Below are 16,035 nucleotides of genomic sequence, written 5' to 3'. Positions count from 1 at the left end.
ACACACTAACATGCCTCACACACTCTCTCTCTCCTCACACACCTGTCAACGCTGGCACAATGGTGAAGAATATCAGAGCATAAAATAGGTTTCGTCACCACAGAATGCAGCTGGATTAGATTCATTATTGATTTGAGTTGAAGCTCTGGGAGAAGCAGCTTGCAGCTCATCTTCTGTCAATTAGATGCTTGAACATAGTAGCACTACTGCCTCCTGCTGTTCCAATAACGCATCAAGGATTGAGACTTAAATCATAGAGCGTTGTGAAAAAAATACAGCACACAACATAAAATCCTTCAACATACTTTTAATTTCAAGTTTGTAGTTTCTGTGACCTATTAGAAAAACAGATTTTAACTCCTGATTTTAAGTCTGCTCAAGACAACAGAGGTCAGAGGTCTGCTAGTACCTGTGTAAAACATTACATTTTTTGTGAAAAACTACCCTAAGAAGATGGATTTCTCCAAGCCGTCCTCCACTTTGGTGTACTCCAGGTGAGATTTGAAGTACTGGCTCTCGTATCGCGGGCTGTTCCGGACAAATTCCAGGTATTCGGGAGCACCGGGGCAGACGACGTTGTCTGCCAGCAGGACGCTGCCTTTCCTGAGGAGGCCACACTCCTGGTGGAAAAAAGCAAAGAGCATCATGCATCATGGCAGAAAAGGAAAAGAGTTTGATCAACATAAAACAAGCATAACACACTTGCCTCCATCAGTTTTGTGTCGGGAAGGTAACGGTCCTTCCAGTGATCCAGGAAAACCAAATCAAATGTTTTCACCCCGAACTGCTCCTTCATTCTGGGGATCCAGTCACCAGATGCACCTTCAACCAACTGGACCTGGAGAGAAAAGACATATTGTCTTCTGAGCTGTACACACTGAGCAAATGAATGTTTTTCAGTTCGCGTGGAGACACCTGGCTTTACCTTCTCCTCCAATCCTGCCCAAGCAATGACTTGGCGAGCAATTGCGGCGAAGTCTGGGTTGAATTCAAGAGTGATGAGCTTGGCGTTAGGTGGAAGCAGCCTGGCGATCCGCACCGTGGAGTAGCCACAGTAGGTTCCCAACTCCAGCACCGTGGCTGGGTTTACCTCAGACACCACTGAGTCCAGAATGCAGCCTGTGGAAATAAAAAGAAAGAAGATACAAACACGCACACAGCTGAGTCACATAAGGTAGAGAATCTACATAAAACACACATCATATAAAGAGAAGTCAGTACCTTTCTCATCCCCCACATTCATGGCCCACTCCTTGTTTCTGCAGAAGTGATCTATGGCCTGGACCACGCTGCAAGGGTCCCCTCTAGTGGCGTTCTTCTGTACTGCACCCAGGAGCCGCTGAAGGGATAACAAAAAACGTTACAGTTGGGCTTTTTTTTAAATGTTCACTGTCTTTTAAGTGTCATTAACAACCTGTCATTCATTATTTACCCATTATAGCTTTGAAATGATCAATAAGCATACATAGAACTGGGTTGCCAGGTTGCGACCACACATTTTAGTGACAGTCCACATTTGTTGGTGTCCATCCTCTTTGACTTCAAATTCTTTTAATTGGGATTTTTTTTTAGAAGATTCAATAAAATAGATTAAGGAGCAATAATACTGTTTGTAAAGCATGCACTTTTAGCCTTTGCATCTCCGCCCGATGCTCCATCCCATTACATTTTTTATTTAATTGAATTAATAGTGTTGAAAAGCATGCAAGCAAGTTTCATAAATCATTATTTTTAATAAAAGGGTACGGAGGCATCATTGAATGAATCTATGTCACTGTTTGTTTCAATATGGAATAAAGTAAATAATAAAAGTATGTGTCTGACTATCCTCTGCTCCTGCACTTCTGGCTACAATCAGCTCATCACCACTGTGACCTGCTGCCCGCCTGTACAGCCGTCTCGTTACCTCAATAATCTGTACTTCATAAGCAGCACCTTCTCAAAGTTGTTTTATAGTTCAAGCCCTTCTAGGTGTCAGACTGCGTATAGTTTTGCCTGCCTGTTGCTGATTTACTGTTTGCCTAAAGAAGTTTCTTGGCTGAACCTGCAACCCTCTCAAAGTCTCCAGGTCATCCACTACCCATCACCCACCTGCACCCTGCAGAACTCGTGGGCAAACCTGATCTCTCTGTGTACACGGAGTTTCACCTCAGGAAACACACAGCATAAGGTCAACTTTCCACCTGAGCAGAGGTCTAATCCACCAGAATAAGAACAGGTGTACAGTGCCTTTAACAATATGCCCAATAATTTAAAGTGTTGCCCATTATTCCAGGGATTCCAACCAGCAACGTGTGAGCTACATCCTATCCTTCATCTAGGAATCCAAAAACAGAAAACTATTTTATGGGAAATGGTGTAAATTGTCTGCTTCTTGGCTGTACGCAACCCTAGGAAGTGTGTAAACAACTAAAAACTTTTTTCGTTTTGGCACGAGATGAACACTCGTGTGGGTAGAAAATGTGAGCAGGCTACAATATGTAAAGCTCATGTTTGTACATTTTACTAAGACGCATTGTGAACACGTTGTGCTCCAAAGATAACAACACCTAAAGCACTTTTGTGTGTGTGTGTGTGTGTGTGTGTGTGTGTGTGTGTGGTTGCTTTAATTAGGGACAGATGAAGAAGCATCAGCCCTCGTTAATTAGCACAAAGGAGCTCTTCTCAGGAAACAATGAACAAGTGTGGATTCACACATTTGTACACACGCATGCACGCCTATTGCGTGAATGTGTCTGATGTATATAAAAGGCTTTATAGTCATACTTAATAAAACATTTTTTAAAAAGTGTTACCTGGCTCCCTTTTATAAAATGTATCAGAATGCGGTTTGTTGCCAAGTAGATTTTAACATACAAGGAATTTGCTTTGTCGTTTGGTGTCCACAATAAGCAGAGTAAGAGAACATAAGAATAAAAGCGCTTAAGTGCTCCATGAGTCAAGAAATATTACTATAGAATAGAAAAAAATTACAAAACTTTACAGTATGAAAGTATAGATAGAATACGTGCAATGTACAGAGATAATAGATGGATGTATACGAATATTGTCAGTATTTATGTTATACTGTATAAGGCAAAGTACATCTACCCATGAAACTTTGCACTTACATTGCTTTTCTTTTCTCCACCACCTTGGTAAAATGTTGTTAACAGATATATATATAAAAGGCTAAATTTAACTGCATGTTTTCACCATCTACTTTAGCAGCCAGTGTTAATGAATTTGTTTGTGCCCATCAGTATGTTAGACGCACAGGTGTCACCAATATCGTTGACGATGGCTGTCTGCTACGGTGTCCCAGAGAACCAGCACAATAGTAGAGCAGTGGGACACCCGATAGAATGCAGCTCTTGTGAATGGTATTAGTGCTTCTATTGTTTCACGTCAGGTCAATCTCCTCCTGACCTGCACATGACTTGTTCAACAGTGTTTTCAATGTGCAACATGAGGTCATGATTTTAAAAACAACAACATTTATTTAGTTTTTCCAGTTTATTTATGTATTTAAAATGAAAAAAGATATAGCCTGAGATGTGCTTTGTGTTTTGTGCTAATTAACCAATGTTAGCATGCTAACACTCTACATTAAGATGGTGAACATGGTAAGCAATACACCTGCTGAACATCAGCATGTTAACATTGTCACTTTGAGTTAGCATTTAGCGCTAAAGCACTGCTGTGCCTTAATAAAGGCTCACAGAGCTGAAGTCTGTTTTTCATACATAATTCAAGTTAAATTGAATCTGTGTTAGAGCATGTATGGACATGCTAAATTGGTGATTATACTAATGTGCATGTATTCTTTTGTTTTATTATTTTCTCAGTCTCTCAGTCTACCACACCTGCAGGACTGCGTCACACTCATCATGGTCATTAGTGTCTTACGGCTGCTCTAAGAGGTGAATACTGCGCACGGGGAGGCACACCTGAGGACGTGTGGACTGGGTCACTGTGTCCAGCATCCTCTCCACGATGACATCATGCCAGAACAGCGCCAGTCCTCCATGATACTGCACAACGGCGGGGATCACCCATCTGTACAGAACATACAGAAGAGCTGCTCCACCGCTGCAGCTGTAAAGAAGAGTCAGCCACATCCTGCAGCCAAGACAGAGTCAATCAGTGCAGCATGGTTATATAAGAGGTCACTCTGCACAATAACAATACATCTGCATGGGATAAATGAGAGCTCTCAAATCTCCCCCTCGCTCCACCTCTCCCCTTTGTGCAGGAATAATGAGATGGGTGTTTACTATGCAGGGTACAATACTGTTCCTGCTCCTGTTTTCATTATCAGCTGTTGCTGCCGCCAGGTCCAAGCTGCACACCCACTGGCATCTCAATGTGCCGATATCACTGGAGGATATCATTTGATATCAACCACAATACACACTTGGTGACTGCACAACACAGTCCTTTTGTGTGATCAGCTTTTCCCACTCACAGAACCAATTAGTGTGTTCAGATATCTCGAGCACAGATGAATTGGGAAGAACAGAGCAATTAAAAAAAATAAAAAGGAGAGAAGCACGGACAAAATCTCAAACAAGGGCTCCTTCTGTGGGAAAGCAGTGAGTGGCTGGAAACAGCCTCACCTTGCTCTAATAATACGACTGTGAAAGAGACCAGTGGTGGTTGAGGTAATTCCTTTTGATTCGGAGTTTGAGTTGCATGGCAACTGGCTGGGGGTTAAGAGCTGTGTCATAAAAGGCAGAGCACCGGAACTTTAACCTTTACTTTGTCTTCCTCCTAACATACACACAATCAAGAGAGAATAGTTCTGGCACGGCCGAGATAAACACACTTCTTCTTTATCACCCTTATCATTGTGTTGCCAGTCACTCACTTGCACAATACCGAGGTGCACGCTGTGCATCCGATCTAACAAACTCAGTCATTATGCAAATCACATCGTGCACAGTTTTTAAATGCAAGAACAGAAAGGACAGCCAGGAAGATGTATGTTCATTACTGGAGACATATAGCACATTATTTGTTGTGAAAACGGCATAACTGCGGAGCGTCACTGGCATTGTCAGATAGACACAATAAATCTAATCTCCCCTATTTTGCTAAACCACCTGCACACACACTCTTCAATCCAAAACAGGAATTAAAAGCAGACTGAGCCATGGTCTCTCTTGGGTAACAAAGGAACAAACACATGCTGGGCACTGAAGTAACACCTCATGCATTCTTAAAAGGCTCTCTCATTAAAATCTAACGGGAAAAGGAGACTTACATGTGCGGGCAGGCAGCGCTCCCTGTCCTCTTCGCACCTCCTCTCGCTGCTGCTAGAGGAAGATCTGGGAGTTTTCCAGCAGACGGACCTGTGACTGTTTATACTGACTCCTCCCTCCCTCTCTTCCTTCCACCCCCACCCCTAAACCCCCTGCCGAATGTGTGGAATGCACATCACACCAAATCCTCCACGCTCACATGCACACACACGCATGCTCACATGCACACGCTCGGGGATATGCATAAGAAGAAAGGGGGTTATTCCTGCTTGGCATTTAATGGTTTCCTCCGGTTCACTTTGGGTGCCGTTGCATCCACTACTATCCGTTACGTAGATGTTTGTTTTCAATGAATACCTCCAAACTCGATGAATCTCATTTCTATTTTGATAACCTGAAATGAGGCTCCTATCACATCCTGCAGTGTTTTTGCTTATAATATTACAATCTGTACAGTTTTTTTCTTGTGGTGAGTCACGGTAGTACTCCTTCAAGTTGACATTTCTTTAGACCCAGTGCTGTCTGAGTAAATCCATCTCATACCTCAGACTGGTATTCCACTAACTCCTCAGTACTTAAACAGGCAATTCTTCAAAGTGAGGCCTTGATTTAGCTGTCTTGTGAATAACTAATGGAGAACAAAAGCAATCTTTTGTCAATTTATTGAAAATCAAGAACTTTTTCCAGTAAGACAAAACTTCTTTTTGGTCATTGCAATGCCTGAATTAAAATACTAAAAGCCCAAGCAACACCACTGGGAAAAGGCTTTTCTTCAGGCTAATAAATATCTATGAGCTCATGATGCCAGCACTAGACTCCTGCTGTATATCACACAGCTGCCCGATGTCCCGTGTCGGGTGCAATGTGTGCCAGCCTGCAGCTGAACAGAGAACTATAGTCCACTGGGCTCTGAAACAAGACAGAACTGGTGCGACTAGGAGGTGATCCAGGGGTGTTTCAGACACCGGGCAGCCGTGGCTCTTTCCTCCGGCAGCAGCTCCAACATGGTCAGGAGGAACGAGCTGAAGTTGGCGGCTTCCTCACGCGGCCACTCGTACTTCTCCAGCAGGATCTCAAACAAGGTCCACGGCTTCAGCTTTGAGATGTGTCGCAGTTGTCCTGCACAGGGTAAGAAGTGGAGTGATGCAATGCTTCTACAGTTAATATACACTGTTTTTGCTAATAAATTGTTAATTTATCTGAAACAAAATCCTTTTTAAGCATGCACACAATGCGAGTCTGACTATAAGTTGGAAACTATTATGTCCAAATCTCAGATGCAGGTAATTTGGCAGTATAATGAGCAAATAAGCATTTCTATAATAATAATATATGTGTTATTCATTTAGTATACTGGTATACCTTTATGGTTGAAGTATTGTTTAGAGTTTCTCCCTGACAAGACGAACTGGGATGGAAGGGATCCCAGCAGCTCAATGATGTGGGCAATGTGATCTGAGAGAACACGAAGCACACTGCATATCAAGCCCATGTAATTAATCAAGGACAAAAGGAGGATGCTGTGAACAAGACTCACCTTCCTCGCGGGTGAATGAGGCTCCTGATTGGGGGTCGAACAGATAGTCCCCTGTGGCCAGCTCAAAAGCCTAGTACACAGAAGAAATAAAGAATATGGCTCTGACACATCTACACATGGCAACGCTGGAATCAAACATATTGAAAGAGGAGAGATGAAGAACTTTTTTTATTTCATTTTTATTAAAATACACATCTTGTTGCTCCTCTCACCATGCAGGCGGTGCTCCAGATGTCAGCCGGTGTGTCGTAGTCAGCACCGATCAGAACCTCCACAGAGCGGTACTGACACGTCTGGATGTCTTCAGTGAAGTGTTTGTGCTGACGACAATAGACGGGATTTTATGTAAATGACCTACAGCTAAGATTATTAACAAAGCTCCACAAAAAAAGTCTCTGTATTTTTCTAGGATCCATCCTCTGGGGACCATGAATGTTGCACACAAATTCATGGCAATCCATCCAAAAGTGATGGACATTGCCAAACATAAAACTAAGCTGCAAGATTGCGTTAAAAACATTTTAAAAGGGAAATGGCGTCAGAGGATATAACATCATTGTCTCTTTCTCTGACTCCGCCAAGCAATATTTAAAAAATCAGCCCACACTGGAAACACATGGCAGATGTGTTTTCCACCGGAGTGCACGGTACACATGGCTACTGTGCTCTGCAGAAAGCAACCGTCTCATTTGGTTCAGTAAAAACGATGGGTTGGAAGTGTTTTTTAAACTAGACATGTTGCTGTCATGACAACTGCCTCAGTCCCGTTTTGCCTACTCTGCCTCTCAGTCCCCCCCCCCCCCCGGGGCTCCTCCAGCCCCCCCCTGCATAATCCCCAACCATCCACCAGATGCCCTCTCCCACCTGACCTAGTCACCTGACTCTCACTACCACCTGCTCACTTGTTTCCACTTTCCCCCCATCAGCCCTGCAGTATATTTAACGGCCCATTTCCACCCAATCCCAGCTGGGTCGTGAATGTTGCTTCGTGCCTTTCCAGCCATTTGTACCCGTTATCTGTACTCGGAACATTGAACCTCAGCAACTCCAGTTCGGACTTGCTCCCCATCACATTTTTTTTTTTCAATAAATCACTGAACTTAAAATAATTTTGGTTATAAACATGTTGCGGTTTTCTTTCAAAACATTTTTTTTAATGATAAATATAAACAAATGTAACTTAAGAGTGCATTTTTGATGCATTTGATGCATAAATCAAGCTCCAAATGAAGATAGGCTAAAAAGCTCTATTACCAAAATAAATGATGTTGGGTACGCACTTACTGACAGCTTTCTAGTTTGAAGATGAAACTATTTAGTTGTAATTTTGTAGGTTTTCAGGTTTAGTTTGCCTGCAATAATCACTCACCACCCAGCAGGCATTGCCCAGGTCAGCAATCTTGATGAGGATTTTATCAGCATTCTGGGGTTTTAGTAGGTCCAGAAGTACATCCGAGTCACTGATGCCTAAAATAACATAAAACAATGTGATCGCTAAGTAGATCAGACCGGGATAGACTGAGTGTACTGATGATACTAACGACAGTACAGATTCGTGCCAAACTGTAAACATGAACTGACCACGGGGAGAGGATGGTGAAGGAGGAGGCAGCTCTTTGTCTGCAGTCTGATGTAACAACACTGATCTAGAGCCAGAGACGGGAGCATCTGTGTTGAGGTCTGGCCACGAGCAGATGGAGTCTCTGGGGTTGTGCGGAGTCCAGTCCAGCCCATCTTCCAACAGCAGCGTCTGCCTCCTCAACGTGAGGTTAGGACCTGTGAGCTTAGAGTGACAGGTGGAGCTACGGGTGCTAGAGGGAGCAGCGACATCAGAGAAGGACACATGATGTTTGTCTTTCTGACTGTGGTCCTGTCCTCGTCGACCCCTGTCTTTTCTTGTGAGTCGCTTAATGGGGCTCTTGGAGACCTTGCTGGACTGCAGGGGGGTGCAATCCGTTGTGGGAAACAATCAGAGGTGAGCACCGAGTTAAACAAAGAACTAAATCTTGAGTCATAACTTCATGCCTGTTTTGGGAATTAAAGCCACTACGTGTAGGATTTTAAAATGGCTGACTTTGATGCCCCCTAACATCAAAAACACTCAACATAAGAGTTCATATATTAAAGGAGCATTACGTATTCTGTGACCTTTTTACCAACATATCTATGCATATCGTCTGTAGCTACCATAAGCTTATAGAGTTTCACGTCGAATCCATGTATAAATATCTTAAGAATACATTGTGAAGCCGTTACTCTACATGTAGCAAACAGTAAGTTGCCAACAACAAGCTATTTTGAAACCACAACAGCGGTTGCTGGAAGGACATCAAAATCTGCAGTTACATCCTCTTACAGAAGAACGACCAACACCTTACTTTGTCCATTCCCTTTGAGCTACAGGAGCCTGTTAGTGACAACTCAAAATAGTGATAGTTATAGATACTTGTTTATCCTGAGATATACAGTAAGAGCTATCCAGTACAATTAACAAAGTATTTCATTTTCTCTACCCTGGAAGTCTTCACTTGTCTTGACCGCAATGCAGAAAGTGCGAATAAAAATATGTTGAGTTGCAAACTGTACAATATTGTTAAGGGATTTCCACTGTCTCTTTAGGGTCAAAGTACAGCAGAATGAGAATGGTGGACACTTACTATGTCACCTAAACTCCTACAGTGCACATCCAGGAGTTCTCTGTACTTACGGATCCCTTTTCTGATTAGACAACAAAATTATTTGTCATAATTAGTCGTGTTGCGCATATAACTGCAGGAAATAGGGTGAAATAGCTGTAATATTAACGCCATGAATCGGTGTACTTTTTGAGCATCACAGTCACGATTATTTCAATCCGAATGAACCGAAATCTCAACGCACTGTGCTCGTCTATGACATCGTCCTATAGGGAGTTTCAGGCTATAGATGTTGTCAAGATGCAGTTAAGAGGCTCAAGTGCAAAAGCAAAACGCAACATGCTTCTTACCCACTCCCCAAGAGTGTGGAAAACCCCAGTCAGCTTCCCCAACAGGTTGGACAAACTCTAAGGAAGTCATAGCAGAAATACAGACGCCAATTACAACTATAACAAAACACACAACTATCCTAATAAAAATGACTGAAAATATATTGAACTGAAGAATACATTTCAGGCTGCACACCTGTTTTTCTCTGGAGCTTCTGTTCACTGGCAGGAAGCAAACACATCAGCGGGGAGAGGAGGCACACATTGTGAAAATAAGTGATGAAAGGCAAGAACATCAGCCTCAGTACCCGCAGATTGCTTGTGACACATACTCCTTTTTAATCGAAGCTAGACATACGCGTGAAGCGTCGCTAACCTGTGGAGCCGGTGAAAGCAGAGGACACGGGCAGCTGCCACAGCTTGGTGTCGGCCGCCAGGTTCTGAATGTAAACCTCGTCCACTCCCAGGAGGATGTTTTCCGGCTTGATGTCGGTGTGGATAATTTTGCATTTGGTGTGCAAGTAATCTAAACCCTGCAGAACCTGTGATAAGGAATGAAAATACAGTCACTGTCAAGGCAGTCCGTGTCAGCGAAGGAGCAGAAATAGAAGGTGGTCGGTCGGAAAAAAACAGAGCTCAGTCAGTGGTGAAAGAGAGGGAAGATGATTTAAGATGGAATGAAGGGTTGCACGGCACCTGTCTGAGGATGCTCTTGACGCAGGGCAGGGGGAGGCCAGAGTAGTTGGATTTGATGATCCACCGGAGCAACTGGTGGCCCAGCACCTCCAGAACCATGCACACATCTGGCGAGCAATTAAGGACCTTGTCTCATGCTGTACAGCTTGGGAACATAGAGGTTTTTTTGGGGGAGGTGAAAACACATTGACACAATCTTTACGTCTCAAAGTCCACCTTGATATAAGGATGTTGTCATGGTGGCATCAGTCTGTCTGTGTGTAAGCAACACTTGTAAACAACAGAATTGAACAACACCTGCGTGAAAAGACACACCTGCACAACAAGTTGGCGACTGCAGATGTTTCTGTAAAGGATACGCTCTCCATTCGCTCCAGTGATCCTGAAGTCCTCAATAAGGTGCACGATTGCCTCACGTTTTGGATCTCTGGGGTCACTGTCCCTTACCTGATGTTCAGAACATGTCACAATATCCCAAAAAATGTATAAAGACAATTGTTGTGGTGTGTATAAAAAATATATTTGCAGAGAGGCTGAGCTACCACTGTTCATTTTACCAAGACTGAGAACTATACAGTGCATTATTTCTCCCCTCATCTCTAATATAATCAGTATTTTCTTTGTGTTGTGACTCACAAACGCATTTGAAACAAAAGCAACGCGGTAACACTGACACATTTCAGAAGTTTGATCTCGTCCAGTGCCGTCTCTGTGAACGTTTCAGCGCTCTTCACCACCTTCAGAGCCACAAAACGTCCCTTCCTGCATGCAAACAATTATGGCAGTTAGCTACTATTACGGTTATATTAGATTATCTCTACGTTATTATGTTGTACATGAAAAGTCAAAAGATCAAACATGTACTCACACCATATCCCAGCAGAGCCATACAGTAGAGAAGTGACCCCATCCCAACTTTTTAACCACTTGGTAACGGTCAACGAATATCTCTCCGATCTCTACGGGGTAGTATCCACCTGCAACACAATGTACCGCCCTGCATCAGACAAAAAGATCTCTACCAGTGTGTTTGAGTTTGGTGTTGGGGGTGCCGCCTACCAATGCCATAGTCTGCAGGGTTCTCCTGTTGCTCCTCATAAGTTCCCAGAGGCTCCGGTGAACGAGGACGTGTCTGTACGGCTGGAGGGCAGTGGGACGTGGGGGAAGGTTTAGGTCTCCCTCCCGTGTCTGTGGAGGGGCGAGGCCTCGGTTTGTCGGGTGGATTGGAAGAGCTGGCAGAATGAAGGGCCGTAATAGCGGCGGCATACGAAGATGACATGTTTAATGTGGCTAGAAGAGTCCGAGCACAGCTGAAGATGGGCCCAGGATGACAGCAGCCCTCAGGATGAAAGCTGCAACAACAAAAAAAGAAGCATACTTTCAAAAATTGGACAGAGTTCTTCAATCATGCTTACATATTTGAACCAAGAGTTCACCAGCTGTTCGGCTCCAGCAGCTAGTTTGTGCTTTAAGTCACTGATTGCGGGGAGGTTGTTTTCTAGGACATTTTAAAGAGGCAGTGTACATGTGCGTTTATTTTTAGCTGGATGAGTGGCACGTCAACGTAAATAGCTCCTGCACTGGTCCAGCTGCAACTGAACTCTTCCTGATATTGCATGGACTAGCCGCCACAGTTGTAAACATGAACGGCTGGAAATCCATATTAAAACATGCTCTTTCAAGGGACATCTGGTTCTGGCAATTACTTTTGTTGAGGTTAATGAAGTATATCGAGCTCATGATTAGGAAACGAAAGTATTGGCTTGTACTGGGGCAACATGGCTGGGTGAAGTGCTGTTGGTCCTGAGGGCAGGAAGTGCAATTGAACCTAATGAATAATGGAAGATTGCTTTGTTTTTACTTTTCCAGTTGTTATAGTGTGTTTGTCTACAATTCAAAACACTTTACAGATGTCGGCCTAGGGCGAGCTAAACGTTTAACATTATTCTGTGCTGTTTGATAGTTATAAAGCCAAGTCCATTAACATTTACATGTCTTGTGTGATAAGATGCAACCTGTTATTTATTAATTCACTTCTGTTGCCCTTTTGCTCCCTCAAATATAGTCAAATATAGTTTTATTGTGAAGGTTTAAGTCCAGTGGACTCTAGTGCTGGACTAAATATGTTCAGGACATGCTGTTGGTCTTAACACCGAGACTTGAAAATACAACACAATAAATACTCAACAACATTAGAGGAGGAGCCTACTTACCCCCCTGTGTGTGTGATATATATCCAGATGTAATATCTGTAACGTGGGAAGAGAGACGAGCGTGGCACGAGGACTCTGCTCCTCGCTCTGTCGTGCGTGTCTGACAGACACTCGGGTCCAGGAATAGCAGACTGCTTCTGCTGCTGCTGTGTTTCTGACAACATTCAACACGATGCAGCTACCAGTTCTATTTCCAGACCTGGGGGGTTGGGGTGGGGGGGGGTCATTCTCTTATTTTATTATTTCGACTTTCTACCACAGGTCACCATAACATAATAATCATGGTAATGCTGCAGGTAGTGTTTTTGGGAAGCTACATTGTTTTTCCCATGTTTGTGCCATGTGCTGTTCAGTGTTGCCAAGTTGTTTGTTTCCGTGTGTGTGTGTGTGTGTGTGTGTGTGTGTGTGTGTGTGTGTGTGTGTGTGTGTGTGTGTGTGTGTGTGTGTGTGTGTGTGTGTGTGTGTGTGTGTGCGGCCCCCTTCCTGCTCCTGTTACTGTTTGATTGAGCTCACCTGCATCCCATCACTCATCATCAGTTCTGTCCATCTCTATGGTACCTCTACCCCAGTGGTCCAGTCACTCACTGTACATATTCAGTTTGTCATGAAAAAAGGAGATTGTAAATAACATGATTGTGTATTACAGTGTTGAGGTTATACATGCATTATTACATAAATGGAGACCAGGGATTTGAGGTTTTCTTTTAGTTTTTTTTCTGCCTTTGACAGCTTTGTATTTAAAAGCCTTTAGGCTGTAGTTTTATAATAAATACATAATTCTGATATTCATATCAGAATATATATATATATATATATATATATATATATATATATATATATATATATATACTGTATATAATTTCAACACTGTCTCCAGAGTGGTTTAATCTGCACTGTTTTTTAACAATAAATAAACACAACACAGTCTGCATTCATTTCAACATGACACTTTATTGAGAGTGAATGCACAGTCTCATACATACAGTATAGGGCGGGCCTATTTAGTCTTATTTCATAGGCCTGGGTATGAAGAGAGGAGGGAAAGGGAAAACAGCTGCATTTAAATATAAAAAAATGAATAATCAAATAACACGTCACGCTGCTGAATGAACTTGTTTTAACACACATTACCAATTCCCGCACTGATGACAAAGAGCTACAGTAGATAGCTACAAAATGTTATAGGTTCATAAATATAATATAGTTGGAATAAATTAGCTTTAGAGCTAAATTTATACCATTCATTTTCAACTTACTGAGTACATTATATGAAAAATACATTTACGACCCCCAGTGCACAGCAGTTTGGTCTTTGATTTCAGGTTTTAACCAGCAGGAAGAAGCTCTATGAAGCTGGAGACTGAGAGGATGTGAACACATCAGACAGCAGGAGGAACCAGGTAACATTCCACTGAGTGCTACAGTTTGTAACCGAGTAGAAAACAACATCACTTATGACAAACGTAAAGAATGACATTCAAATGAGTTCTAAGATGGCCAAAGATACAATAAAGGGGGGGGGGGGGGGGGGGGCTTAAAAATGTTCTGTCGACACTAAGACATTTACTTTCAGTTTCCTTGAGGATTTCATGAATTATTCTGATCTTTCGGATGTTTACGATACTATTAAGACTGATTACCTAGAAATATATTATGACACATAACTACTCTGGAAAAAAAACCGTAACGTTTTTTTTCTTTTTTTGAAACAACACAAAACCAAGCAAATGAAATGCGTTGAAATCATTACAAATACAAAAATCAGCCAGCATGAATTCTCATTAACAAATGTACTGGTATGAGACCTGCTCACACCGTCATTCAAAACTGCAGCAGTCCTATTCTGTTCACACCGCCAACCTCACTTTTTACATCCAATTAAATAGTGCTCGCTTGGGTCGCGGAAGTAGTTGGGGAGGTTATTTTGATTAAATACTTATCATGTGGTTAGTTTAAAAACTACATTGTTAGTACAGGAATAAACCTTGAAACTCATCAGTACACCCCACTCTATATACAGACTCACTCTCAGATAGACCTTCAGCAGATGTTGACAAAACTTAATTTCCTTATTTTCTTCCCCCCAATTATAAACCCCGTCTACTGCCTGTCATCTCTCTTGGTGACAATTTCAAAGGGAATTAAGGCTTAAGATGTTCATAAAGTGCTCCATACGACACTCAAATCCTCCACAACTAAATGCAGGAAAAGACGGATTTGATGTGAGTAAATTGTTGTCATACAGTCATGTGCTACTGCCATACAGTAGGTTTCACAACAGCCCTCAGGTTTGGTCTAATTGTTCTTTCAAGGTCAGCACAGAGAAAGCTACATTTACTGGCCAGCACTAAGCTGAATCTAGAAAACATACTGAAAAATCACAATATATATATGACATCATTCCAAATACCCTAATTTCGTGACATCGTGAACCGCTTTCAGTTTTCGATTAGACTTAACTCACAAAGGCTTAATGCTAGCATTTCAGATTATTAGAAAGCACTTTAAAGGTTTCTAACCACGGTTTAGTTTGGATAATAAAACACGTAGGCACTCCCGTCTGCTACACCGGTACACTACAGTTCATGGCCCCTCTCAATTATCAAACATGAAAAAATACAAATGGCTGTGAAATTAACGGCAGATGAAGACTGACTTTTGCTATAGTTTACAAACACACATTCACTGGCATGTATTAATGCTTTTCAAATTATGTGAGCTCACATAACATCTTTGTGTATCACAAGATCAATGAGCAATAAATTACCTCTTTAATATAGTTGTTCTTTATATCTCAGAAGATACAAAATAGTAATTTAGAGTTGTATATATTCTGTAAAAAAGTATATCTTGGGGAGACTTTTCAGGGTTATCAGGAAGCATTTTACTGCTCGTGTTGGACCAGAAATATTGATATATTAAGTACAGCATGACCATAGTGGTATCAGATGAGTCAACTCCAGTGCGCATCCACGTGAGAATACTGGGTTCGAAGTTCATATACTGGTGGGATCTGTTAGAACACGGGGAACTTGCCAAGGCTTTTTCACACTGTACAGCTACAGTTTGTCGTATATTCCAGTCTCTTTCTGCTGAGGTTGCCGTGTTTTGCTTTGCTGTTGAGGTCACATTGTATCAACTCGTCTGTGTGTGCGTGTGTGACAATGCGAGTCTGAGTGAATGTGTGTGTCTGTGAGGCTACCGTGTTTCTGCTCAGATCATGTAGTGTGTGTGTGTGTGTGTGTGTGTGTGTGTGTGTGTGTGTGTGTGTGTGTGTGTGTGTGTGTGTCTGTGAGGCTACCGTGTTTCTGCTCAGATCATGTATTGTGTGTGTGTGTGTGTGTGTGTGTGTGTGTGTATGTGTGTGTGTGTTCTGCTGCT

General features: G+C 42.4%; 2 protein-coding genes across 2 annotated transcripts; both read right to left on the bottom strand.

Annotated features, from left to right (window-relative positions):
* Positions 1 to 419: 419 nt before the first annotated feature.
* On the bottom strand, positions 420 to 5,284 carry comtb (catechol-O-methyltransferase b). Its single transcript, XM_079156868.1, has 6 exons — positions 5,246 to 5,284; positions 3,930 to 4,101; positions 1,222 to 1,339; positions 926 to 1,119; positions 707 to 838; positions 420 to 620 (listed from the first exon to the last, which is right to left on the bottom strand). Coding segments are annotated over exons 1-6 (798 nt in total). The 5' UTR covers positions 5,248 to 5,284; the 3' UTR covers positions 420 to 440.
* A 672-nt stretch (positions 5,285 to 5,956) lies between these two features.
* On the bottom strand, positions 5,957 to 12,764 carry LOC306714060 (SRSF protein kinase 3-like). Its single transcript, XM_079183983.1, has 15 exons — positions 12,655 to 12,764; positions 11,501 to 11,793; positions 11,310 to 11,418; positions 11,116 to 11,203; positions 10,801 to 10,888; positions 10,442 to 10,548; positions 10,122 to 10,287; positions 9,942 to 9,967; positions 9,767 to 9,823; positions 8,362 to 8,716; positions 8,150 to 8,247; positions 6,993 to 7,100; positions 6,781 to 6,850; positions 6,606 to 6,698; positions 5,957 to 6,362 (listed from the first exon to the last, which is right to left on the bottom strand). The coding sequence occupies exons 2-15, from the start codon at positions 11,718 to 11,720 to the stop codon at positions 6,178 to 6,180; spliced, it is 1,770 nt and encodes a 589-aa protein (XP_079040109.1). The 5' UTR covers positions 11,721 to 11,793; positions 12,655 to 12,764; the 3' UTR covers positions 5,957 to 6,177.
* Positions 12,765 to 16,035: the final 3,271 nt, after the last annotated feature.

Source organism: Pholis gunnellus (assembly GCF_910591455.1).
Source record: "Pholis gunnellus genome assembly, chromosome: 3".
In the NCBI taxonomy this organism is placed as follows: Eukaryota; Metazoa; Chordata; class Actinopteri; order Perciformes; family Pholidae; genus Pholis; species Pholis gunnellus.
The sequence above is the reverse complement of the archived record's forward strand: the minus strand, read 5'-3'. Positions and strand labels throughout refer to the sequence as shown.

Bases quoted from the DNA above. Each gene is read 5' to 3' on its own strand.
- LOC306714060 (XM_079183983.1), bottom strand. From the start codon at position 11,720: ATGTCATCTTCGTATGCCGCCGCTATTACGGCCCTTCATTCTGCCAGC. The intron at 6,851-6,992 runs GTGAGAGGAGCA...TCTGTGTACTAG, and splicing joins TCTGGAGCACCGCCTGCATG to GCTTTTGAGCTGGCCACAGG. The intron at 6,363-6,605 runs GTATACCAGTAT...TACCCTGTGCAG, and splicing joins ACAATACTTCAACCATAAAG to GACAACTGCGACACATCTCA.
- comtb (XM_079156868.1), bottom strand. The intron at 1,120-1,221 runs GTACTGACTTCT...TTATTTCCACAG, and splicing joins GAATGTGGGGGATGAGAAAG to GCTGCATTCTGGACTCAGTG. The intron at 621-706 runs GCAAGTGTGTTA...TTTTTCCACCAG, and splicing joins CCGACACAAAACTGATGGAG to GAGTGTGGCCTCCTCAGGAA.